The sequence below is a fragment of the Zosterops lateralis genome, assembly GCF_965231275.1.
Source record: "Zosterops lateralis genome assembly, chromosome: 2".
NCBI lineage: Eukaryota > Metazoa > Chordata > Aves > Passeriformes > Zosteropidae > Zosterops > Zosterops lateralis.
In genome coordinates, this window is record NC_139763.1 from 71355079 (window position 1) to 71381153 (window position 26075).

At 39.4% G+C, this 26075-nt stretch overlaps 1 protein-coding gene across 1 annotated transcript in view; it reads left to right on the forward strand.

Moving 5' to 3' along the window:
• The window catches only part of ATP8A2 (ATPase phospholipid transporting 8A2), a gene marked incomplete at its 3' end in the record, with an annotated part of 287257 nt that extends 261425 nt beyond the window's left edge, over positions 1-25832 (forward strand). The window contains exons 34-36 of the mRNA XM_083855240.1: positions 19248-19336; positions 25183-25287; positions 25757-25832. Of these exons, the coding sequence (XP_083711366.1) occupies positions 19248-19336; positions 25183-25287; positions 25757-25832 (270 nt within the window). The remainder of the gene's footprint in view (positions 1-19247; positions 19337-25182; positions 25288-25756) is intronic.
• Between the last annotated feature and the right edge of the window lie 243 nt (positions 25833-26075).

A 26075-nucleotide genomic window follows, 5' to 3' on the forward strand; every position in this document is an offset into this window, starting at 1 on the left:
GATTTGTGCATTGTCCTCACTCACCATGTGTATGTAAGACTGGGTAGAGCAACTGTGGGTTCAGCAGCTAAACACAGGGTTAGAAGCCAGCACCAGTCTGGAAGCAGACTAAGATGTGTTAGTATGTTTAGTTCCATACGGCATGTGCCATGCTGCCAGTTCATGTTTGTGCTTATGTAGCTTCTGCCTGCCTGTGCCTCAGCCTCAAGGGTTTATTCCATAGGAAGCCTTTCTACTAGAACTCTGCAGACTGAGGATAGATGGTTTTTTTGTTCTTCTGGGGAGGATTTTTTTCCCTCCTCAGAGAGAAGATTGGCCTGTGCAATACTCATAATAGTCTGTTTATTTCTGTGCTGCTGGACTGGCCTCACGTTTGGTTTTGGGAACTGCTCTTTGTAGATGTGTCAGATAGAGTGAGTAGAGACTGTGTACCTTGAATGCTGGGTTTTCTGCTCTAAAGCTATACTGAGAACCTGTGTGGTCTTGGGGCTTTTTGTGTTTGCATTAGTTTAATTGCTTCTTTGACCCCTCTTCCTCTGCTGGCCTTTCAGGCTCTGCGGGCTCTTAGCCTCGCTGATATCTCTTTGCAGGATCTTTGTACCAGGAAGCGTTCGGGCTTGTCTGGAACTCCCCCAGCCCTGCTGTCCAGCTATATTCAGCATTTTCTCTGGCTTTTATATTAAACTTCTGGTTTTGCAATTTTAATACTTGTAATTCGCTTCTTTCTGTCCTGTTAAGCTGTAGATGAGGAATTTATTAGTTTTAGTTCTCTTTATAACACATCTGTTTCAGCATCTGACTGCTTTTTTGTTTCTTTCAGAAGCATTTAGTTGCCCTCTGAGAAAGGGAAGTAATTTACAAATATCCTTCTAGACCAGTTCTTTTATGCAGCTGTTCCAGTTATTTGATAGTCTGTGTTAATTTCTTTTATTGTTTCCTTTTATTTTTTGCCCTTTGAGTTACTTTCCCATATTGTATTTCTACTGTCATATTCTAGGCAGTGTTTTTAAATTTCAGTCTTTATCATTACAGTCAAAATAGAATTTATTTTCTGCCTTAACAGCATTCAAATTAAATTTTATCCTACATTAGGAAACCTTTCAGTCTTACTGTTTCTGTTATGTAAGATCCAAAGCAGGGATCCATGAGTTAAAACAGTGAGAGGTACTGCAGTTTGTACGGATCACAATAGTGTGAATTTCCACTATTTTTTTGGTTTCACTGGCTATGTCAAAGCAGACTCTTGGGAATGGTCTGCAGGGAGCCCTATCTGTCCAGGTCTTAAACATGTTGAAATAAGGTACACTTCCATTCCAGCCCATGCACCAGCACCTTTTCCCCCTGAAAATCACAATGTAGGAAATGTCACCTGCATATTTGTATCTTGCCCCTGTGTGAACTTCGAATATGGCCCAGACACACCCTCAAGCTTAATGGCACCCTTGCACCACTCACTTGTGTTTTTATTTGTAGAGGTCTTTCTCTTTCCATTCAATCTGAATTTACAGACCCAGTTTTCTTATATATATATGCACAAACACACACCCCTCCTTTGGACCCCATGTCTTTAAAAGATCATCTATTAAAAGCCACCATGGATATTTTCTCTTCCTAAGAACTGAGGGTAGCACTTACTCTTCTGTGAACTCTTTGGTGGTTTGAGGCTGCCAGAGTCAGCAAGATTCCTAAAGACAGGAAAATCCACAGTGATTCAGATCTTCACCTTATTTCTCTTAAATGTGCTGCTATTGATGGTAATACTGCTGGGCTGCCTTATCTCTTGGTCTGGATTCTTTGTGGATTTGATGAACTAGATATATGAGTTCCTGTGGTGGCTTGAGTCAGAAAGGGATAATGCTCTTAGCTGAAAATAGGACTGTTCTGTTTGGTATTTGTTTTTCCATTTATAACTTAAATATTTCCACTATTTTTTTTTTAAGTCTTTTATTTCCTATAAATATGTGAAGTTGTTCTCTGAATGCTCTAGGAGTTCAGGTGGTCCTGGGGGAATAATGCCATCTCTGACATCAGTGAAGAGAGGCACTCTGGAGAAAGACCTGTCAGAGAGGGAGCTTTCTTCTAGATTGCTGAGCTATGGATGTGGCAGGAAATACCCTAAACAGTCTGGCTTCCCCAGGCAGTGGTTTCTTAGGACCTCTCCTACTTCCAGGTACAGCAAGCTCACTGGACACATGAACATTTTACTTGATCCAGCTTTTACTGCTGGAATGTGCTAATTTGGATCTTCTTGCATCGAAAAGCTCTAACACTAATAATTGTGCTGTAGATAGACCTAACCAGAAAGTCTATCAATCTGACATCTAAGCAAGCACTGGAGTCTGCTCCGAGCGAGGAGACGTTAAGAAACCTGGATTCCACCAGTGGGACTGAACTCAAGATTGATATGTTTTGAACAGCAGAATCTTGGTCAGGGATTAAAAGCAGTGATGTCTCTGAAGGAGGTTAAAGCATCTGTCTTCTCTGTATTTCATGTTTGGTTTAGTCTAGGAGAGCTCCCGGTTCATTTGGCTTCAGTTTGTTCCTTCAGTACTTGAGCTCCCCTACAACACAGTTTCCTGTTTAATTTCTAAGGAGCATTACTATTGTAATAGTATTGGCATGACACTAATCTACCTTCTTTGACCTGACAGGAAGTCTTCTTGTTTGCACTTGACAACACTGTCAGTCAAAAATCACTGAGTCATGTTACTATATTGTTTTCCTGGAGTTGACTGACCTTTCCTAATTACTGTAATGTTTAATTCCTTTTTTATTTTCATTATGCTTCATAATTGATTATGTATATGTCTGGCACAGACTTGTAGAATGGTTTGGATTGGAAGGGACCTTAAAAGTCATTTAGTTCCAAACCCCAAATAACCTCTCCACACACATACCCTGCCATGGGCAGGAACACTATATATAGGGATATCTTTAGTCTGGTGGTTTGAATCCGTTATACAGAGGATCACTTGTTTTGTAAGCAGCTATTTGTTTTGTTTCTTCTAGACATTCAATACTCATAAATCTGAACTTGCAGTTTCAGACGGTCCTGAAATATCACACTTGAGCTCTTGGGTTTGTAAATAAAATGCAGCTCATTTGCTGCTTGATAAAATATTTTAGATACTGTCTTTTCTGGTTTTGTCAATACCTTGTTCCTATGAATATGCCCTGGAATTTGATTGTCAAGTCACAAAGTTAACTGGAAAGTTAACAGAATTCACCTAACTCCAGAAAATACATAATCACTATATGGTGGCACAGTAATTTTCAGAAACATTATTGACATGCTAATAGCTGTCCTAGATTGTAATCGTGTTAGTCAGGGCAATTGGATGTGGTAACACCCTGAATCTGTCGAAACAGACATAGCAGCTGACAGTTTGCAGAAATCAATCACTTGGTCTCTTTGCTCAAGTGATGTGTGACGTGTGTAATAAAAGTAGGCTTGAATCCCCCAATTAATATATGCGACAATACCAAAATTTTAAATGCACAGACTTCCATTTCCCAATTAATAAATGCTTAGGCTAATGAAATGACAGTGGCAATTTTAATCCCACAAATTTAAGAATCTCTGACTCACTGCCAGAGGAGAATATAGTAGTGACAAAAACTATTAGGCATTTCTGTAGCATGCTGTTACATTGGATCTGAAATCATTTAGAGGCAAGCTGAAATCTCCATGATCATTGTGCAATGGGGTCTAGGAAAACCCTGTTTAAGCAGGGAGGTTGGAGTAGGTCACCCCACTGGTGGTCCCTCCCAACTCTAACACTTCTGTGATTGTATCCAGTAGATAAGGAAGCAAAATTACAGATGGGAGAATTGGCAAGGTGAAGTACAGCTATAGTAGCAGACTCTTTACCAAAGGTTGTGGAGGAGTCGACTGTAAGTAGCTGTGTGTTGTGGCCTCTTTCTAATCAGTGTAAAGTTTACGCTAAAATCGTTCCTGACTACATTTTCAAAGGTTTGCAAAAAGGGCCACAAAATGAATACTTAGCAAAATGGTGGGGGTGGGTGTCAGTCTGTAAGGGGAACTGCAAACAGAAACAGAAGGGATTTGGCTTTTTTTTTTTTTTTTACTACTCTGGCTGTTGTTCCTCTGAGACACAGAAATCGGACACTGGGCCTGATGAAAATGTAAGTGAAGGGGGGTAGTGAGCTTCCTGTGCCAAAAAGGATCATGAATTGGAAAGGCTGAATATGGGTTAGGAAAATCAAAATAGTGTGATTATACACAGACAGTGCTGTCAGTAACACAGAAGAGTTTAAGAAAAGGCTAAGATGGTTTTGTGAGGAAGCACCACTGTCACATTAACTTGGGGAAGAATTTGGCTCGTGATATGTAATGTCACATCACTCATTTAAAGCCCTAAAAATAGTGTTTATAGTAAAACCTCTGACACAGCCATGACTGGTGTGATTCAGATGGCCCCTTTCCTTTTTTAATTTGTGAACAAAGCTGCTCCTTTGAAGAGAAGTGTTTGTTTACAGTTGTTTATCTGTGCAGGAAATGGATCAATTAGATGTAACTTTCTAACTTAATTGAGTGCCACTACTGAAACCACCTGATGTCATGCTGGTGCCAGCAATGCCAGCTGAGAAATCTCATCGTTGTTGCTGTGAGAAAGACAAGGACACGATGGGAAATGTTATTTTTGGCCCTCAAAAGATTAAAAATTTTAAATATTTATAGAGTCTTATCTAAAATACTGATTGGTTATTAGTGCCCTGAATTGAGGCAGGGATGTGTGAATCCCTAGAGCTTTATGACCATACCCCATCTGAATTAATCTGAACCATTAACAGGGAATTGGTGCTCTGAATTTTCCTCTAGCTATATCCTCCTTTGCACACTGCACTGCCTTTATTTTTTCTTCTTGGATTGTTTCGTTAATGATCTAGAATGTAATAACAGCACACAAAAAAATAGCTTTCGGATTCATCCCTCTTTGAAATATTTGGCTTCAGAGCTATATTTATATCTTTTTTTCTCTCTTTTTCTGGTGCTTTTTTTTTTTCCCTGCTGCACAGGTTTATAATCCTTTTTGCCTCTGCAAAAGCAGAATGACTTCATTAGCAAGGTGCTACCTTGTTGCTGTACTGAGTTTTGCAATCTTTTTCTTATTCAACAGTTCTTCTCTGCTGACTTAAGGGAATTTTAGGAGGGGGAGGGAGAAGGCTTAACGTAAATATTCTGGATTATTTTATCCTGGCACATTCCTGGCCTCTTTTGAGACTGAAGAAGCTATTGGATGCATTTGTTAGTGTTGCAAACCTATATTTGTCCTGTCAGTTGCAGAATAGCTCTGGCTTATGATAACTGTGATGAGGTCTTCAATAATACTTCTGTGGCCTGTAGAAAATGGATTTATTGTGGCAGCCAGGAACCCTCTCAGAAAGTACCAATTTCAGAGCTGAGAGAGAAACAGGAGAGCACAACTTTAAAGTAAATCTCCTCTCTCATCTAATCTTGAATTTTGCAGGAGAACCACTTGAGGCTACCAGAAAAGTTGCAACTGCTCAGTGTAGCTAATGTGTATCAGCTAATATTAAAAAAAAAAACAAAAACAAAAACAAAAAACAAAAAAACACCACCACCAACCAACCCTGATAAACTCTTTTCCTCTGATATGATTTTGATGTTGCTGTCAGGCTTGTGGTAAAAGAATGAACTTGGCACATACTTTAAGGACAGAGCACACAGGAGAACTTGGCAGGTCAGTTACCTTAAAAATGTCTCAAATTCAATAAGCTTGTGAGCCGAAGGCAAGCTTAATTAAACTAAAGGAAAGCAAAAATAAGAATTTTAAATGGTGGTTTGGTTCTCATAAACCTGAGTAAGCCAAAGTCTGGATTACTCAATTGTGTATGGTTGTGGGATTTGTGAGCATTTTCCTGCACAGTGCAAATTCTCAGCATCCTTCTCTTTCACTGTGCATGTGTGTCAATCACTGAAGAAGGAGAGGAAGGAACTTACGGTTATGATCTGGGGGTTTAGAATGTGCTCCATGTCACTCTTTTTCCCCTCAGGGTACGCACAGACCTGCTGGAAAGTACTTGTAGGGAGAAGGGTATGCAATTATACTCTTTGGAGTATATACCTGAGACTGTATCTGTGTAGCTGTGTTCCATGTCTGTGCCTTGGAAAAGAGAAGAGTTCCCTGGAAGGGATTGATTGCAAAGCCCCACTTTGCAATGAGGTATAATAGGAAGACCACTTGGTCACTATGTGTGGGTTTGTGGGCTGAAATCTTGTCACCTTTGAAGGAGCTGAACCCTAGAGCTTGGCACTGTGGTATTGTTTATCCTCTGTTAAAAATACTGTTTAAGGAGCTTTGCATAACACATCTTCATTGAGTTATCTTTTTTCCTTTCCCTTTCTGATTGAAATATGCATGGCTTTATTAACGGTTTAGTTTACTTGTCTGTTAAGCTAAACTAAAAGCTTTGAAGAGCTTCTGCAATGGATTTAAGTATCACTGAGCTGGGTGGCTGCTTTGCCTTGCTGTGAGAGGAAATAGTCAAATTCCAGCTCCTGTGTGCACAGGTCTTTAGTTTCTGGAGCTCTCAGTGTCTCCTTTATCTGCAGCCTCCAACTGATGCAGCCTAAATAATGCATATCTGGTGCCAGTACAGGTTTCTTACTGTCTTGGCTGTGACAATGCCCCGGGGCAGAGTATAGAAAGAGTATAAGAATAGGAAGAGATGTAATGGTGCTTCTGTGGTGTAGTCTCCTACCTCTAAGCAGGTCAGGAATTTCAACATTCAGGAATGATACCTTTGGTTTTATGTAGTGTGATCACTCTCTGGTCCACAGCAACCTCCCTGGATCATCTGCTATCTATGTGAAAGCATATTACCTCCATATGGTTTTGAACACTGACTGTCTGCTCTGATGTTCCAGTTCTTGTAATGAAAGAAGAAAGGAACAATTATTCTTTTTGTCTGCTTTCTGCCATTCTTGCCTTTACAGGCCTTTATGTAGTGTTTCTCTCTCTCTCTCTTTCCTTCTGTGGGAGTCATTGCATTAGTCATTACTCACAGTGAAGCCATGCCATACTGTGATTATTTCTGCTGCCTTTTCTGTCAACTTTTTCTGATTTTCTGGTGTCTTTTTTGGAATTAAGACAGCATGTAAACCACAGTTGGTTTGTTGGGATTTTTTTTGTAGCAGCAAAATATTTATGTTTCTTAAATCCCATTTCTAGTAAGTCCTAACACTGAATTTGCTTTTCTTGACTCCTGGACAACAGGATTACATTCTTAGGCCTTCAGCTGCCTATTACTAATACAATTTTCCTCCATGTCTATCACTTTTTACTGAAATACATTGAATTTTATTTTTTTAAATTCTATTTTATTGCAAAAAATTGCAAGCTGCACAAAGCCACTTGCTCCCTCTCCCACCAGCTGTATCTGGGAAAGAATTAGAAGGGTAAACTCATGGTTTCAGGTAAAGATAGGTTAATAGGGAAAGCAAAAGCTGCACACACAAGAAGCAAAACCAGGAATTAATGCACTGCTTCCCATGAGCAGGCAGGGGTTCAGCCATCTCCAGGAGAGCAGAGCCCTATCAGGTCTATTGGTTACTCAGACAAACACCATCACTGGAGATCCCCCTTTCCTCCTTCTTCCCCCCATTTTATACACTGAGCATGATAGCAGATGATCTGGAATGTCCCTTTTGTCAGTTGGGTCACCTGTCCTGGCTGTGTCCCCTCCCAGCCTCCTATGCATCCCAAGCCCCCTGCTCCAGCATGGCAGTATGAAAATCAGAAAAAGCCTTGACTCTGTGTAAGTCCTGCTCAGCAATAACAAAAACATCTCTATATTATCAACCCTGCCTTCAGCACAAATCCAAAACACAGCCTTATTCCAGCCACTGTGAACAAAATTGACTCGACCCTAGCAAAAGCCAGCACAGTACAGTCTGAGAAATGAAGTTTTCTACCACACAGATGTGGTATAGAGCTCAAATTAGTAAGGAGCATAACTCTTGCTGGAGAGCCCTTAATAGAAAGAAACAGGGAAATGCGAAGTATTTAAAAAATTTGATCTGACTCTACCTGAGCGTTAGTGTGACCCATGCTCCAAAGTCACTTAAGTGTTCTTGAAAAATACCATAATCATTAGTAAGCAGCTTGCAGTGTGATTGCTGGTCAGATGTGTACACAGGGAGGAGGGGGAGGTACCCGCTGTGGGCCAAGGTAAACCTCCAGAGTTCCTAAAGGGGGAAACAATAGCTTAAATTAAAAGACTTCTGGCAAGCTTTTTAAAAATGCTAATTGCCTGTTACTCCAAAGCTTAAAGACTTTGAGATTTGTTTCCAGTGTCACAGCTTTGGAAAATCTCAATGTTTCTACTATTTTAACATAAATTCTAAAATTACTGATCTTCATCTACTGTACCTTGCAGGCTTTAAGCAAAATATAATCTTAATATATAGTATACCATAATAAGCAGAATAAAATCCACCCTTTTTAGTAGTCAGGCAGAAACTATTTCAAAACTGTTCTTGATTATATGCGGCTGACATGATTTTAAAGAGTAGCTGTGTGGGAGTGTTTCTTTTAAAACTACACACAACATGGCATTGTAGGATTTTTGCACAGAGAAGAAAATAAACCAGGTCAGCATAGGTCAAACTTCAGTCTTCCAGTGAGAAAAGCGTCTATTTTAAGTGGAAGATGAGAAATTATATAGTAACTGTTACCATAAAGTGAAAAATGGTGCTGTTTATGTATTTAATTGGTCAGGGTTTGCAGTGGGGCTTTGAATTCCACTGCTGTTGGATCTTGTATTGCTGCTGTCGATCACGGGCTTTCTCTTTCTTAAAAGACTTACGGTAAATTTATTTTGGATGGCTTCTTAACAGGTGTTTCCTCAGCCCTGCGAAGGCTCTAAATGAGAACCGTGCTGCGTGTCCAGAGCTCTCAGCTGAAATCACATGTGGCCCGACACGGGCGCTGCTGTGTTTACTCATCTGTGGCCACGCTGACAGCAGGTCCCGGTCCCACTGCCTGGCCTGGACGTGGAACAGATGTCAGGGATTAGTGGGGAAGGATCCGGGCAGGCTTTGGGGCTGCGCGCTGGCGGAAGTCATTCATTGTGGGGACGCGGATGGGGTCGCCAATCCTGTGCTCAGGAGTCGCCCGAAATGGGCCTCGGTGGTTTTGTGTATCTGAATCAAAACCAAATGTTCTCCTGGCACCTTTTAATTAAAGGGAAAGCATAAATCAACGTGATAAAATAAAGTTAGCGTGCCAAGTGGCGTTGTGTTTCTATGGAGTTCTTCCCAGCAGAGAAGCTGGTGATGTGGGGCTCTGGAAGTCCCTGCACACTGATGGGAAAGGCTGCCCAGGCTGTCCTGCTGGGAAGAGCTGTGGGACACCAGGTGGCTGTGCCTGACCTGGCAGCCAGCAGAGCCTCTACACCTTGGGCTGGCCCTCATGGTCAATTTGTCATTTTGTCAGTGTTTTATGCTTAAGGAAATGTTTCCTGTGGGACTCCCTGTCTTCAGCTGTTGGGTTTATCTCTGGCCCATGTGTTTGGAATGTTCTGTGCTCAGAAATCTGTGGAAACATAGGGGTAGCACAAGGTGGCCAAGACTGAGCAGTGCGTAGCACTGTGTGTCCCCTACAGACATCAAATATTGCACCACATTGCTGGGAGGCTTGTCTGGCATCTGGCTGGGCTGGAAGCTAACTTTGGGCAGCCATTCGTTAAGTTATGGAATGAGAGCAGCCACCTCTAGCTGTGATTTGTGATATGGGGAAAAAAAAAATGTTACTATATTGTGGTGCTGTTGTGAAGATTCAGTAAAGGGCGAAAGGAAGGGAGAAAAATACAGAGAGACAGAGGGTGTATCTCTAGGCTTTGGTGAGAAAGTGCAGTAGGAGTCACTGCAGACAATACAAGGCAAAGAGACATGGTAGCTCTGTGAAGAAGTTCTGTGTGCTCAAGCAATGACAAGATTACTCTGGGAATGAAAACAAAGGAAAGGAGCAAGGTTTTATAGGAAAAGCTATTTATTTGTGTAAGGCTCCATTGATCAGAGTTGAATTGCAGTTGTACTAAAATAAACCAAAGCCTTTTAGGACCTCCAGGAGAGGCAGTATCACAGTAAAGAAAACTTTGAGCGAACTGCATTCAGAATATGCTTTAAGAATGTAACCATTGAATGAAGATAAAAATCCCATGTGAATATGTAGCCATTGAGCTAGTAAATTGCTCTTCCTGGAGAAATAAAATGTGAGTAAGTAATGGGTGTTATCTGATGCAAGTCAACCACTGCTGTAACAGATTAGGATTTCTAAAGCTGAGTTTAAAGGACACTGTTTTCCAGAATGCAGAACTCCATTTGTGGAAGTGGTGTACTTCCAGCTGCTGTTGACTTTGGTAAGAATTCAGTATGCTCATCAATTTATAAACCTATGCCCCAATTTTAAAAACTTGGAAAAGATCTACTTCTCTGAGCCTTGCAGTTATGACATGCAATTCTTGCTGTATGGTTATTAGCAATTTTCTGAAATTTTTGAGCTACTAAGGAATCTATAGGATGCAAGACACAGTGTTAGTGTTATCCTGATAAATGCAATCTCTAATCATATTAAGAAATAAGTAAGTTAAAACCAGAACATCAACAACAGTGTTTTCCATTTGTGGGTTTCACTGCTGTAATTTACTGCAGGCAGCAAACCACATGTAGAGTTGCAGTACTCTCCAGCAAGCTGCCTGAAAGAGCAGGTGTCAGCCTGCCCCATTTAAATTGCTACATCAGGACTCTGGAGAGCAGCAGTCTTGCTGACATCAACTCATTTGCCAGATTTGGGAACAAAATGCTGAATCTAATTTGAACTAATACTGATGGAAGTGTTGCCACAGGCCATTTGAGATCTTTCTTTGTGCTGTAGAACTTGAGTTTTGGTCAGCAGCTTCAGTCAGGACCTAGCATTGTTTAGATGGCTCAGGCATGTGGACAGATACTTGATTATACTTACCTGAAATATTTAATAGTGTACTTAATGTTGGGGATTTTTAATACACTCTCTTAAGATGGTCTATAAAAGCAGAAAAAAGCTTAGCATGAAGTTACACACAGTGGCAAATCAAATAGTAAAGGAATAAATACAGATTTCAAAGATTTTTCTTTTTTAAGTCAGTAAAACAATCATGTGAGATGGGGCAAGTGTTATTTTATAGTAATATAAAAAGCTAATTTCCAATTAAATATTTGTTTGTTTAAAAGCTTACTTGTATTTTTGTGTTTTCTGAGGTTAGTGCACGTGCCCAAATGCATACCAAAAAGCCATGGTAGAGGTGATCTTTCTGCTCCTAGTAGAACATCTTTTTACTTAGGAATGCTGAGGAGGAGGGAGTATCTTGAAACAAATGTATTTTATGTGAGGAAGCCAGTGCTGTAGTAGTAGTAGTAGTTGCTGGTTATGACAAATAAAAGAAAGTAGGAAAACACAAACGCAAACTATCAAATAATTCAGAATGATACTAAGCCTGACTAAGGCGAGGAAAAATAAATCTTGACATAAACAGTGTCAGTGGGTTTTTCTCCAAATTGTTCATGGTTTTAATTTGTGCTGGAGAAACCCATGCTAATACAGAAGGGTATTTGAATTTTTTCTTTTTAATGTGAAAGAATAATTAGTGCCTGGTGCTATTTAGGAAAAATTTACTGAGGTGTTTCATCCACTATGAGGAATAGGTTTTTTGGTTAATGAGATCTGTGCTTTTTAATAAAATTTCATGAATCCACTAACCCATTTACACAGGGCATGATTTTACTACTAACTTTTAACCAGCAGCTTTCTCCAAATGACTGTGAAGATACATAAATCTACTTCTTTTTTTTTTTTTTTTTTTTTTTTTTTTTTTTTTTTAAGCTTAGTATAGTGAAAAAAAAAAATTACAGGCTGCATGGAACTGAATCAGAGTTTACACGGCTAGTGAACCATAAAATCAAATTAAAGCACTATCTGATTAATTTTCTTAATTCTCTGCTATCAGAGTAATAATGGAGGATAGCATGGGCAGGCTCCTTGTTTAATTGGTACTGTTGTATACTATTTAAGTAATGAGATAAACTAATTTTTTCCTTAAGCAGGACTGCATATGTAGAATATATCTTCAGTTAACACAAAACAGAGCTTATTTTACCATCCTGTGGGACTATTTGGCCAATGATATGTTTTTGTATCTATTAAATATTAATTTCTGTAAGTTACATTAAGAAATAAAATAAAAGTAGGTTGTTAACTTGCTGTATTCTTCTATTATGAAAAGAATTCCTGACAAGAAAATTGAAGGATGTAGAAGATCCTTTCACTGTGCTACTGTGGTTTTATAGCTCTAACTAGTCCTTTCAAAACCATGGCTGTGTATGTGAAGTTAGTTTTGGTGGGTTTTTCTTCCCTTGAAGATATTAATTTTTGTTCTGTAGCTTTGTATTGCTAATCCTAGATCATGAAGTAACTTCAAGCAAGAAATTCGTCTTTTCTGAGTTGACATTATATTTTTCTTGGTCTTCTGTACTTTAATTGGTATTTTCCTGCTTTCTTTTATTTGTCATAAACAGCAACTTCTTTAGTGAAAAGCCTCTTGCCTGATACCTGGACTCAAAACACCTTGGGCATTACTAGGGATGCTGAATACTTGCCTTTGTGCTGGTGTTGGCAATTTTCTTTTTGCTCAAAGTACTGCTCCTGTTGTCCCTCCCTACATTTATATCCAGGTGCTAAATTAAAAACATCAACAAGTTTCATAACTGGGAAGCTAGACAGTGGATGGATTTCTTACTCTAGGCTCCCATGACTGGCAAAATTAGGGGAAAGGGGTAAAATATTTGAGTGAGGTGTCTGATTTTTTTTTCCTCCTTTCCTCCTTCTACTGCTCTCAAGGGGATGTGGTGGTATGAGCAGAGACTAGGAGAGGGAGGAAATAGTTTTGAGACTGGACCAATGTGTCATTGTGTTAAATCCAGCCAGCCAGTGAGGTCATTGTTTTCATCTGAGTCATTTTAGAATGAAAACTCTTACATTATGGAAAACATTGCACATCTTTATTTCAGATATGGAAATATCCAGCCAGCCTTTAGTGGCAGAGCTCTGCTGATTTCATCTGAGGTACTCCTGACTCCCAGTGGTGTAAGCAGGAGGGGAAATCAAATTCTTCTGCCTCATTTCTTAACATTTTGCCACTAACCCAAAGGGATTATTCTTTAGGTGCTTTTCTAGCCTAGACATTTGTTGAAGAGGGAGCTGGTAATTCTGTTGGTAGCACCTGTCAGCCCACAATCTACTAAATCTCTCCAGCCTGGAGCTGGCTGCAGTTGTGTTGCAGGGAAAAGTTCCTAAGCACCAACTCATGTTTGGGCTAGACTGTGTTTCAGTGTGCACAGAGAATATCCTTGAGACTGCATTCTTGGATATTGATTATATTTCATACTTGGGCTCCAGTAGGCTCATTCTCCGTGTAGTGTGATTTAACTGGGGGACTTGGGCAATGTGCCCAGCTCTGCAGTCCATTTGTGTGACCATGAGCTAGCCCTGTCATCTCTCTGCACTTGCATTTTAATGTCTGTAATCTCTAAGGTGGGTCTGATATTTGTAGCACCTTGAGGATCTTGTATAATACAAGAATTTTAAAACTATTTGTGTATCTTCTACAGTATTAACAGCCATGGAGTGGAGATACTGACCATTCCACACAAGTTAATAGAAATAGTAGGAAGTTTTGATTTAATGTAACAAGGCTTTTTTATCATTTAAAGTGTGAGAAAGCCACTGCTAGCTGATGCCTTGAGACTAATTTATGAAAAATTAGTTGGTTTATGACACAATATCTACCAGTTGCTACATGGCATGGAGTGCTTAGAGTGTTAGTTTGTGGCAAGTCTTGTGTCTCCTTAAGATCTGTTCAGTCACTTGATTGTTGAGAATTAATACTTTTATCCATTCCAGGTAAAACTTCCAGGCCTTTTGAGAGAACATCACCCAGTGCTAGCACTGAAACATTCAGGCTTAAGAGGACCCAAAACATGCAGACCATGCACAGTGCAGTTCTCTAAAGCAAAACAGGGGTGGGTAGTGGTCTGCAGACTGTAAATATGTATTTGCTGAGGAGTTTGCACAATGGTTTAGTTCTTAATATGCAATAGGGGATTTTTATGCAGGGAATCTGTTCCTCTTCCTACTGAAGTTCAAATTTAATTGTGAAAAGCATTTTAAAAATTAGGGGGAAAAAAGAAAATAACAATCCTGCAGCAAAGATGCTGAAGTTGCAACATCACCAAAAGTGCAACAATTTCAAGATTGGGGTAGATGATATTTTACCTCCTACTGAAAATATTTTCTAGACATTTAAAGAAATGTCTGAATTAGCCATATTGAGTCTATAGAGCAAACGAAAGACCATCTTTTGCAGGAAACCAAGAGTTTTCAGATCATTGCTGTAATGTGTCCCAGTGTTAATGCTTGAACTTCTCAAGGAGAGTAATAGATTTGTCCATACTCTGTGCCTTCAGATGAGGCACTGGATCTTAAGTGAGGCAGGACTGTTTGCCCTAGCTAGCAGCACCAGTGGGAAATACCTGTGGGTGGGGGGCCAGGAATAGCACCTCAGATTAATGGGCAGGGGCAGGCTTTGAAGAAACCACCCTCAGTTGACTAAAAGCAGGCATGTTTCCACATGAATTGCCTAACATGGGATGGGAGCAGTGACCAACTGGGCTTCCCCTGCCCCAGCTCTAGCCCTTCTCAAAGTGGTGTGCTCAGACCAAGCCACTGGTCTAGAACTGATGGAGGAGAGGTGCTGGCAGAGAGGTCCACCTGGTGCATCTTGCTTGGCTGCTTTGAGGTGTGTTGGTGCAGCTGGGCATGCACTGCTTCCTGCTTTGGCTGCCAAGGCAGAGAACATGGAACAGCAGGGCCAAGCTCCCAGAGCTGCACTTGCAGCTCCAGCCACAAGTGTCATCAGTGTCTGAGAAGTCCAGATCAAGAGTACCTCAGTGATGACAGTGAATATTTCTTGCACTGTCACCATGTGTGAATCCCTCACAATAATCATGTGGCCATCCTCTCCCTCACTCCTCCTTTCCCAAGTGCTGCCAAAGGCAGTGCCATGCTATCAATCCACATTTGACCACTGGGGACCCAGTGATGTCCCATGACTAGACTGCAGATTGGACTTGAAAGCCTGATGTACAAAGCTGGGATTGAATGGGTATGAAACTGCAGTTGAGTGACTTATTGGGTCCTTATCCATGTCTCATGGAGAGAGCTGTGATCAGGCTCCAGGCACACTTCCAGAAATAGGTTTTTTTTGTGCTGAAAATATAAAGCCAGCTGTTTCCATCATGGTCTTATACTCTTGCTGTCCATTTTTTGTCAAAGTTAAAATACATGGATATATGAGGAAATGAAAGAATAGAAAACTTTTGTTATTTAAAATAGGAATTTAAATTTTGTCTTGCTTTTCTTGAATGATATGATCAAGATCCTTTCTTGCTTTGTCTGAATCGTTTAGTGGTCCCCAGTTGTCTAACCATGCTGTGATAAGAATTCCAGAATGATGTGCATATTGATTTCCCATCACGGGGCACTTTTGGCCTTGTTCTCCTTGGAAGTTGTTGAAAATAGTGAAACCACCTATGCTTATGTACATACTAAGAATAGTAAAATGGAGAAAAGAGCTTGAAATGTACTCCAGATTGTATTGCAATTTTAAGTTGTTTTGTTAACAATCTATGCTTTATTTTGTATGCCTGGGCATAACATGTTCTTGAGTTAAAATAAGCAAAGAAGAACTCAAACTCCAACCAACAAATGTAAAAGCCCACCTTAACTACACTTACTAAAATAGTAGTACAAAGACAATCTTCCTGGTCATCCTGAATAGTCAGTGCTATCACTTTTTTTAATGTGTCTAAAATTAAAAAAATAAATTGTCCACCCTTACAAATGCTATTTAGAAGAGGTTAAAGGCATTGGGACCTAAATTATTTCCTCCTTGGTTGTGAAATAACTGGAGCTAAGTTCTTTTTCTTTTGTTTCTTGTTCCCATTCTTTCTTTATAACAAATGTTATCAATTCTCTAAAATGAATGCTTTGTCTGTGGCAAATTAATCAGTGATTGAAAGGCAGTCTACTGGCAGCAGCAGTTTAGGTTGCAGTGTTCTCAGAAGGAGGACTTGCATTAGTCTCAAGTGGTTTTGGGGGGTGCCATATGATTAATGGTCTCTGGTAATTTGCTTTGGATGTGATAGTAATGTTTACATCAGTAGACAGAACAAAAACGTCTTAGTTACATATCATGGGGCCTCTGTGATGACAAAGATGGTCAATATTTTGAATTTGTTTTAAAAACAACCTATTTCTACTCCTGCTTCATGTGATGATCTTAAAAAAAAAAATAAAAATAAAAATTGTAGTGGTTCCTGTTTGGTATCTCTGGGTTTTTTTGTCTTGGGGTGAAAACTGATAGCTGAAGAGTGTTATTCTCAGGAACTGGGTATAGAAATACCATGTTTCAGTGAAGATGTATTGTAGTACTGTCTTCACTGTTGTTATGACTGGCTGAGCAACTCGAATGGAACACAGCAACAGCTGGGAAGCATGAGGAAAGCTTTGTAGGGATAGAGAGGTGTTCTTAATGCAGCTTCTGTTCATAACCCAGCTCTCTATCCTGCAACTTGGGGATTAACCTGGAAGTGCTGTCTGTGGATGTCCCCAGAGCACACTGGGTGATTTGCTGTGAATGCTCTGCTGAGGAGAGGGTGTAATCCTGCGAGGGAGGAGGCTGTGTTCAGAGGGAGAGCTGTGCATGCAAGACAGACCAGTTCATTGTTGTGAAACATAGCAGTCCTGTAACTCCAAGAGGAAACTAGAGATGAGCAGGAAAGAAACCTTCCAGATGAGCTGAGGAATGGAGTAAAACCTTGGTGAGAATTGTGTGGAAATAGCCTTGCCAGTAGTAAAATGAGTGTCTGACAGGGTTCCGATGAGATGAATAGTTTTACTGTTACGATGAAATTTTTGGACAGAATAATACTTGAGTAAAATACATAATTGCAGGCAAAAAGTATTTGGCTTTGAGTTTTTTTCCAACATGCCACATGTCCATGTCCAATTCAAAGCCATTGATTGAGATGTCAGCGTTTATAACAAAAATAATAGCATTTTGACTTCTATTGAACACATACTCAGATTGTTCTGCACTTTGAAAGTGTGTCAAGTTGCTTTCGGCTAGAAAAGCAAGAAGTGGAATGTAAAATATTTCAATCAAAAATATCAGAAAATGCATACAGAATAGTATGGCCCTTTTTTAGCCTTTATTAACACAGGCAGAGGAAGGATGGTGTGTGGAAATGCTGATGTGATTCTGTTACTGCTAGCACTTGCAGGGTCATGGCCAAAGAAAAGAAAAGCGCAAGGATAAATCTTTTTATGTTTTGCCACTGTTATTACAGTTCAACTTCTCGGCTAACAATAAATTTATTAATTCCCTCTTATTCCTGTACATCCTTTTCCTTAAATAAGCATAGATCAAAACTGTCTGTGTCCTTCTGGCATTCTCATGTGAATGTAGGCATGAGGGCTCCCAAATAACCAAGAGCTGATTCTGTGACTGGAATGCTTTTGCTTACTGTCTTTGTGGGTGGCAAAGTGTCCATGAATGTTTTAGCACAGTCTAGCTTGCTCTCGGTTTCACTACAAGATTTTTCACTGATTGTTAGTCCAGCAGTGACATGGAGGATTTAACATTTAAAAGTGAAAACTGCTTTTCGACATATTCACTACTGGGCAACCCAAGGGTAAGTTGCTGCTAAATATGATTGAGTTGTTAAGTGAACAACTTTAGACAGAGATTAACACTGGGAGAAGAGACTGGATGCTACTGGTGAACATCCTGGCAGAGCTCTGTGACAGCTTCTCTCAGTTTGAGCTTTGCTGTAGTGTGTGGTAGAAGTCTCGTGTTGTGAGCAATCATTTTCTTCTTACAAGGTGTATAATTACAAATTTTGTCTCCAGTGTTCCATTCAAAGGCTAGTAGATGTTTCATGTAGTTCCATTTCCTCTGCAGCTCAGCTGTGTCTTGACCTGTACCATGCACTGACACTTCAGCATTGCAGGCTTGCAGTGCTTGTGTGCTACAGTGTGAGACAAAGCTGAGCCAGCCAAGCCTGTGTTACACTGCTGACATGTCAGTAAGGCTGTGTGTGTGGCATAAAAATATTGAGAAGTAAAGTTTTTGGGAAAGAGGTATGACAGTGTCCATAACTGATGAGAGAGAAAAATCTGTCTAGACACTGGAAATGCTGTTGAAACCTCTCAGCCTCTCTTTCAGTTGTGTGGTGCACACACGTAGTTACAGGGGGAAAAAAAAGTCTTTTCTGATGTGCAGCAGAACTTAACAATGCTGATGGGAAGTATGTGTTTTCCATGGAAGGGGTGATGATGTTGTCTCAATTTTTCTGTGGCAAACCTGGTCTTTAATCACCATTAATTTATCTTCAGAAGGTTCTAATGATCTAAAGCATTTCTATAAATAATGCTGTATTTCATCTTCATTCCATAACTATTTGTGTATGCTGAGATATGCAGAATTTCCTGATATCTTCCTTCTCAAATCCCACCAAGCTTTTTCTTCAAGCATTACAACAATGAGAAAAACGTGAATATAAACTTTGAGCTCTTTGTTTGTAAAAAAAGCCATTTGTGGGACAGGAGTGAATCTTTCTTCACACAGCAGTAGCTTGAACAGGAAGTGCTGTATTTAAGTGGAATATGACTGAAACATTTTAGTGAGAAATGTATTTTTTTTTCATGTCAGTTTGATGCTGCTCAGAGATCTAAGACAGTAGATGGAAAGTGAGTAAGCAAAGGGCACAAAAGGTAGTCAAAAGTGCAAGCAGAGTATACTTACAGTGCTCTTCCTCATGACTAAAAATGTGTCTGCCTGGATCCACAACTTAATATCATTGGAGGATTTGGTCAAAATACGTAATTTTTCAGAAATGTTTAAGAAATTTGAGGTAATAAGGAATTACAGCAATAAAAAATGCCATCACTGTTTGTTAATTATTGGCCCACCATTAAATTTCAACCTCACCTGGATCGTGGATGCAGTACTAGTTTGATGCTGTCAAACTTTTTGCTGGTAAACAACCACTTAACATGTAATGGTTTGGAAATACTCATGAGTTATTTGTTTTGTTTTCTTTACAGGCTGGAATGGTGTTAAGATGTGGATACTTCTGGTTTGGCTTGTTTCTTGTGCCCACTGCGTGCCTTGTTAAAGATGTGGCATGGACAGCGTAAGTCCCAAACCGGTCCTCTTGTTATTGTAGGAATTATTCTCTATGCATGTGTTGTCCAGTCCAGTATTGTTCTGTAAAGAGCTCTGAAGTCTCCCAGTGATTGCAAAATGGTGGTGGAAGGGAAGGGAAAAAAGGTGAACTGGGTGATTCCTCACCTGCCACAGCACCCAGCAGTGTGAGAGAACGAATAGTTGGGACTAAATCTGAAAGAGGTGGCCTGGTCTAGGTAATGAAGGTGTGTCACTTTAGGATTATTTGTGTTGTCTATCCTTTAGTTAAAGGCAGATTTAAATTATATATCCGAGATTTCCTCTTCCTAAAAATGGAGCAAATAATTTGTTGGATCTGACTGAGGTTAGGTAGAAAGTAGAAATGTGGCACTCTAATCCATACCCAGTAAGCTCTCAGCTCTTTATCAGCTGCTTTTTAGGTTCTCCTTCAGCAGCAGTTCTTTGAAGACTGAACTAGGACAAGAGCAATACTCTACACTTAATGTTTGAAGTCTTAATGGTACCTCCACTGCTCAGAGAGCAGAAACAAACTGGTGAAATACAAGCCTGTGTAATTCCCTTCTCTCAAAATTTTGTGGGTTCAAAGCATTGCAGAAGGCAAACAATTTCAAGAACTTGGATTTAAAGGAAGCAACTTACCTTCTCTGCCATTGCAATTTGAAATACAGAAGTAATAATTTTGATTTAGAATTTTTGGCGTTTTGTTCAGCTTACTTTTAAGTGTCTTAAGCACCAAACCTTCCATCTTTTCCCTTGGAAAGCTGTGTTACAACTAAGAAGGTTTTGTTACATGGATACATAATATAACCTTGTGGTAGGAGGACCCTGGACATTCCAACTCTGGGGCAAAAAGGCAGATCCTGCCTGAAATGAAGAGGAAATACAGGTTAGCTTGTCACTTGTCAGAAAGGCTCACAGTGAAAGCATCATGACACATAACACTTTGCTCTCAGAATGAACTCTTGGTCAGTCAGGAAAGATTCTTAGAATCATACAACCATTTAGGTTGGAAAAGACCTATGAGATTACTGAGTCCAACTGTAAACCTAACACTGTCAAGTCCATCAATCTAGTTTACAGAAAAATGCAGAAAATACTAAAAAATTAGAAAGTTTCCCCAAACACAGGCCCATTTCAAACACCTTCCTGAAAGGTAGATCAAGTCATATGTGCAGATCAGAAAATCTGGTTTTATTTCATATGGGGTTGATAGCACAGTGAAATTAAACTAGCACTAGGTAAATCTACTAGTCAGTAAATACTTCTTAAATTTTGTCCCTCAGCTTAATTTCCACAAGCTAGACTGTTCAAATTAAAACTAGGTATTGTAATGTGAAATTTTGATTATTTTGACTATTAAACTATGATTTAATAGTCCAGCACATCAGAGGGTCTTTTTTGCACTCACTAAACTTCTGAAATTGCAAATGATTTTAAAATTCTAAATCTGAAGCCAAAATGTTTAAATTTAGATTCGTAACTGTCTGTTACCTGCTTGTTAAAACTCTGGAAAAAAAAAAATCTTTAGTTTTTTTAATGTTTTCATGGTAGTTGAGTGTCCTGAAGTTGTTCTCTGTTCTTATCAGTTCTTGGCAAAAATGACTCATGAATTGTAAAACAGGCCAGACCATGGCAGGCTCATCCTCAGCTATTAGTAATTTCAAACTCTGTTACTGACTGAGCCTGTTCTTTAATATTTCTTAAAGAAATCTTAGCAACATAATCCTTTCAGTCATTCAGATCGAGAATGTGTGGAGACTGTTAAGCTCTCAAGAAAATTGTGTATGATTGATAGACCTGATATTTTCCCAACTGATTTTAAACAGGAGGCTTCTAACAATATTAAGAAAAAAAAAAAAAAAATCTCTTCTCTGACCAGGACTTCTCTTTTTTTTTTTTTTTTTTTTTTACTAAACCATCACTGAAAAATTAACACCATTAACATTTTAACTAGGATAAATGAAATGACACAGCTATCAGCACTGCCATATGGAAGGAGTAAAGGTCTGTTTCCTTTCCAAGAGTCTTGCCATTTAAAACTGGAGCCTAAGGCCTCTGGAAATCAGCTGGCACATTTCCACAGCAGTGGTTACACCACATTGCTCTCTGTAATTCAGCAGAATATGGTTTTGGCCATAAAATTCCAGCAACTCTGACTGCTCATGGTCATGGAATTTATCCCTTACAGTTTCTTTTGGACATGAAGCACATGTCCACAGACAGAATATCCATATGACCCAAAAGGTACATGCCTAATTTCAGTACAAAATACTGCCAGAAAGCCATAAACAGAATACAGAGCTTTTATCTGGAATAAGGTTGATTGGAAAGTCTGTTTCAGACACATACAAATCTTTTGTTTATAAACTGCTGTGCTGCATCTACTATCAAAATTTCTAATGCTGGAAGCAAGAACGTGTTTCCATTGTTACAGAGGCTACAGTTGTCAACACATCACTTACCTCCCATGTTCCCTGTGGCTCCAGGCTTTTTTATTTTCATTTTCTTTTTTTTTGTTCTTTTTTAACTGAATCAAGGAAATGTGGAAAACTCTCTTTTTAAGGAGAAGGAAGCTTATTATTAATACTTGGTTGCAATACATTGTTAACTTTGGTCCACTACCCTGAATTCAGTGCCTTGGTTTGCCTTGTAAAAATCCTAGTTGTGCCACCATTACAATGAGCAGAGCTTTATAAGGTGAGTGCTCCCTCACAGTTGGCACATGTCACTTCAGTACATGTCACTGGCTCTAGGAAGTCTTGGAATAGCTGACTCACAGAGGTATGTGGGAATCATAAAAACACAGCATGTATTCCAGCAAAATCAGGCAAGAAGGCAAGAATTTATTCCTCATTGGTGCCTTGGTGCTTATTTTACAGTGAAAATTTTCCTGAGCCTTCCAATCATTACCAGAATTTTCATGAGCTTTTTTTTTTTTTTTTTTTTTTTTTTTTTTTTTTTTTTTTTTTTTAACCATGGGGAAGAAGCAGTTTGCACTTGCCAGTTCTGCAGTGTAAGCAAGAGAGGAAGATATGAGGAGCTCTTCCCATCTTTGCATATACTTGCAGTCTCTGAAATACAAGACTCATAAAAGAGTAGTGAGGATAATAAGCCAGAGTAAAGGTAGTGTCATGTTTGAGAAACATTTATGAATGTCACCATGCTTCTCCCTGGCAGATTCTGGCTTCCTGAACCCCCTAAATATTCTACGCCAGTGAAGTGATGCACTTCCTTGGCTTCAAAGGGGAAGGGCCACAAAAAATACAAAGATAGCCTTTTGCCTGTTCTTACAGACCCTGATCTTAATATCCCAGTGAGGGAAAGATGAGTTTGTCTTTATTTAATGCATCAAATTTTAGCTGAAGAGTAACAGCAAACACAAGGTGTCATTGTTCGTTGAGGGTTGATTGTGCATCCAGGGCCACTTGTAGAGAACTAACCTAAAAGCTCAGAATCCTGCCCGTATTTCTGTGCATCAGAAGTTTGTAATGTGCTGTAGGGAAAAGGTCACGAAGTATCCAGTCCTGTCACCAGCAGTCTGTGGGATATTTGCAGTTGACTTTGATAGGAACAAGCCCAGACTCTAAGGCAATTGTAATACCATATTTTAGTATTTGTTTTTGAGGGAACATATGGGTAGGTTAGCTCAGGCCTTTTTCATATTCTTACATTTATTGATAATACTTGATTGCTGACTGTTCCATGGGTGCTCTTGCACCAAGTGAAGGAATGACTTAATGCATAGCAACCACCAGCCCCAGAAGAGCCCGTGTGTTTTGTCATTTCACACTACTTACAAAACACTTCATTATTCCCAACTTCAGGCCAACAGTATTTCTTCCATGTTGTATCATATCAGTGTCATGCCTCCTTGAACTGTGCTGCACAAACTGGATTTGTGTTGATTTCCTGTTGATCAGGATCCATTCTGTCAAATTTTGAATTCAATATTCACTCTAAGGGAAAAGAAAAACATCTCTTATGGCTTATTCTTGTCAGTGGAGAAAACTGGTTTTGAAGGATTTGAAAAATTTCAAACATCCTCAGCTTGAAGTTTGCAATAGTAGGTATGACCTCTTTAAAAGGGAAGAGATGAAGGTCAAAATTTCAAGGTTAAAATTTCAATGTATTTATTTAAATTAAAGAGTATGATAGTGAATTCAACTGAAAAGATTATAAAAATTAATAGCCTCAAAGCTTTCTCATTTTAATAGCTATATTTTCCCTTCCTCAAAGAGGAGACCAGTCTAATCATTAGCCTAACAAGTTATAGCAACTTGAATCTAATTAATTTCTGTGCAGCTGTTGGTAATCTCACATTGCTGAAGCATTATGCATTTTAAAAATATTCTTGCTACTCATTTTTTTTGACACAGTATGTGGTATTGCAAATCCTACACCTTTGGTGGTTTGTTTTAACAATGTACCCTTGTAAGTATATCCTGATAGTCTTTACCTTCAGATTTTGGTGTGTTTCATCTTCTTCAATTTTTTTTTTCCTCTTAACTACAGATGTGTTTTGAAAGTGCTTTTCATTTTAGCTTCTTATTTTGAGATATTTGGGGCCTAATTCAGCAACACAAAGACCAGAGGACTTGGATATCCTAGTATCAGTATCAAGTCATTATAAACAGTGTTAGCAAAGATTTTGTGGTCTTTGTTTCTTATTCCCTGTGGAAGAGGCAAAAAGTATCATACTTTTTAAAAATAAATGCATCTTCATTATATTTTAATTACATACATACCAGTTATTATTTTTTCTACTAGGGGGAGTTTTACATTTTTTTTGTATCATTGGCTAAAGGTTTTAATGTCTGCATGTAAGATTTTTATAAAACTTGTAAAGAAATTTTTGCCACCTTTGAGGTAAAGAATATTATTTTAGTGCAATGAAGCAAGCAGTGTCTCAGCCGACTTGGCTCCATCTTGTTTTTAGGCTTATTGTGCAGTCACATGCAAATCAATATATTCTCTTGGGACACTTGTCCTCCTTTAAGTGGCACAAAAGAGGAAGCTGATCAAAAACTGCCCATGTGAGAAAGATCCCTGCATTTTGTATTCTTGCTTTGTACAGGTCAAGAAAAAGGGGACTAGATTGTCTCCCCTGTGTCAATGTAATTTAGGTACAATAGCCCTGGAGCAGTAGGTGAACCTGGGGGGAGGAAAGGCCCAAGTATCTACATGGGGGACTCTAAATTGCACTCTAAATTTTGATTGCATGTGTGGTGCATAGATTACTCTTTGAATCCTCAAGCCGAAAATGTAGGAGGGCACAGCCAGTCTTGTTACTGTCAGTTTGGAAGTTCATAGAGGAGAGAAGTGCCATTCCAGTCATATGAGACTGATAAATGAAAATCAAGGGGCTGGAATGGCAATTATTAGCTGAGACTCTCCTCTGGTTTTCAGAGCAGTGCCACGCGTAGCTCTAAAGACAGAGCGGATTCATGTTTTACTGCCATGAATATTCAATGAATCCCAGCTCTTTTGTCTGAATGCCCGGGTCCTGAGCAGTCCCACAGCAGTGGTGTCAGGTCTCTGTAGTCCCACAGCATTGCTACTTGGGTCGGTTTTGAGTGTTGTGTTGAAGTGGCTGAGCTCTGTTAAATTTGAACTCATCCTGATTTCTCATTTTGTATGTGTTTTTCCCCAGGTATTGTGAACCTGAACTAACATGCATACACTGTGCTTTATTCCCCAAATCCTTCAAGGGAGGGCAATGTGCCTCTCACCTGAGAGGTAAAACTGGGGGTTAGTAGCAAAACAAATGTTCATGTGACTTACTTGTTTTGTTGTTTGGGTTTTTTTTTTTTTTGTCCTTTCCTTGCAATACAGGGCGAAGCATACCTACCATAAAACTTTGCTGGAGCAAGTGAAGGAGTTGGAAACGAAGACCAGAGAACTGGGAAAAGCCATGCTTCGTGATAGTAATGGAAAAAGGCAAGTCTGTGCTAAATGTTTGAACCAGACCCTTCTTTTCCTCTCCCCTCCCTATTTCTCTTCACCATTAAAATCTGATTGTAGACAGGCTAATAAGGCTTCTTCTCCTGTATTATTCATTTATTGCTGTTCCCTTTCATATGTGTCTGTTCCCCTCACAGAAACCAGCCCTTCCATTTTCATTTCTCCTGCATTATTGCTGTGAGGCTCTATTGGAAACTGCTGCTCAGTCTCCTGCATGTTACATGCAGTGCTCTTACCTGGCCACTGAGTGAGACTGGTTTTGAAAGCACTTTGTCATCCAGAAAAACAAAATAAAGATAACCCTGTCAGGAGGGGGAACTGTCAGCAGCTCAGGATATAAAGACTGTAGCTAAAAGGAGAACTGGCTTAATCCATTGTGCCCTAGTACTTTATTCAGTTTCACCTTAAGGGGGGTTTTTTTATGCTTTTGCTTTTCTCACTACAGCCTGCAGGTCTCTTGCCTTCAGGGTTCTCAGTTTCTCGTTGTGCCTCTCCCTTATAACCACACCATATGGACTTGAATATATTGCTGTTATTGAACCTTTCATTGTATAGAGAGAGTATGTGTTGTGTGGGAACTTTTGTCTCCTCTGAAAGAAGCTAAAGAAAATCATGGTGAGGCTTTTGCATCCAACAGTTTCATTTACCATCTCAGAATGTGGTTCTGCATCAGCTGTTTGGAAAAGCTCCCCAAGTTCAAAAAGGTTTTAGAACTAACTCCTCTGTTCCTTACACAATATGGCACCACATGGCTTGCTAAGAAA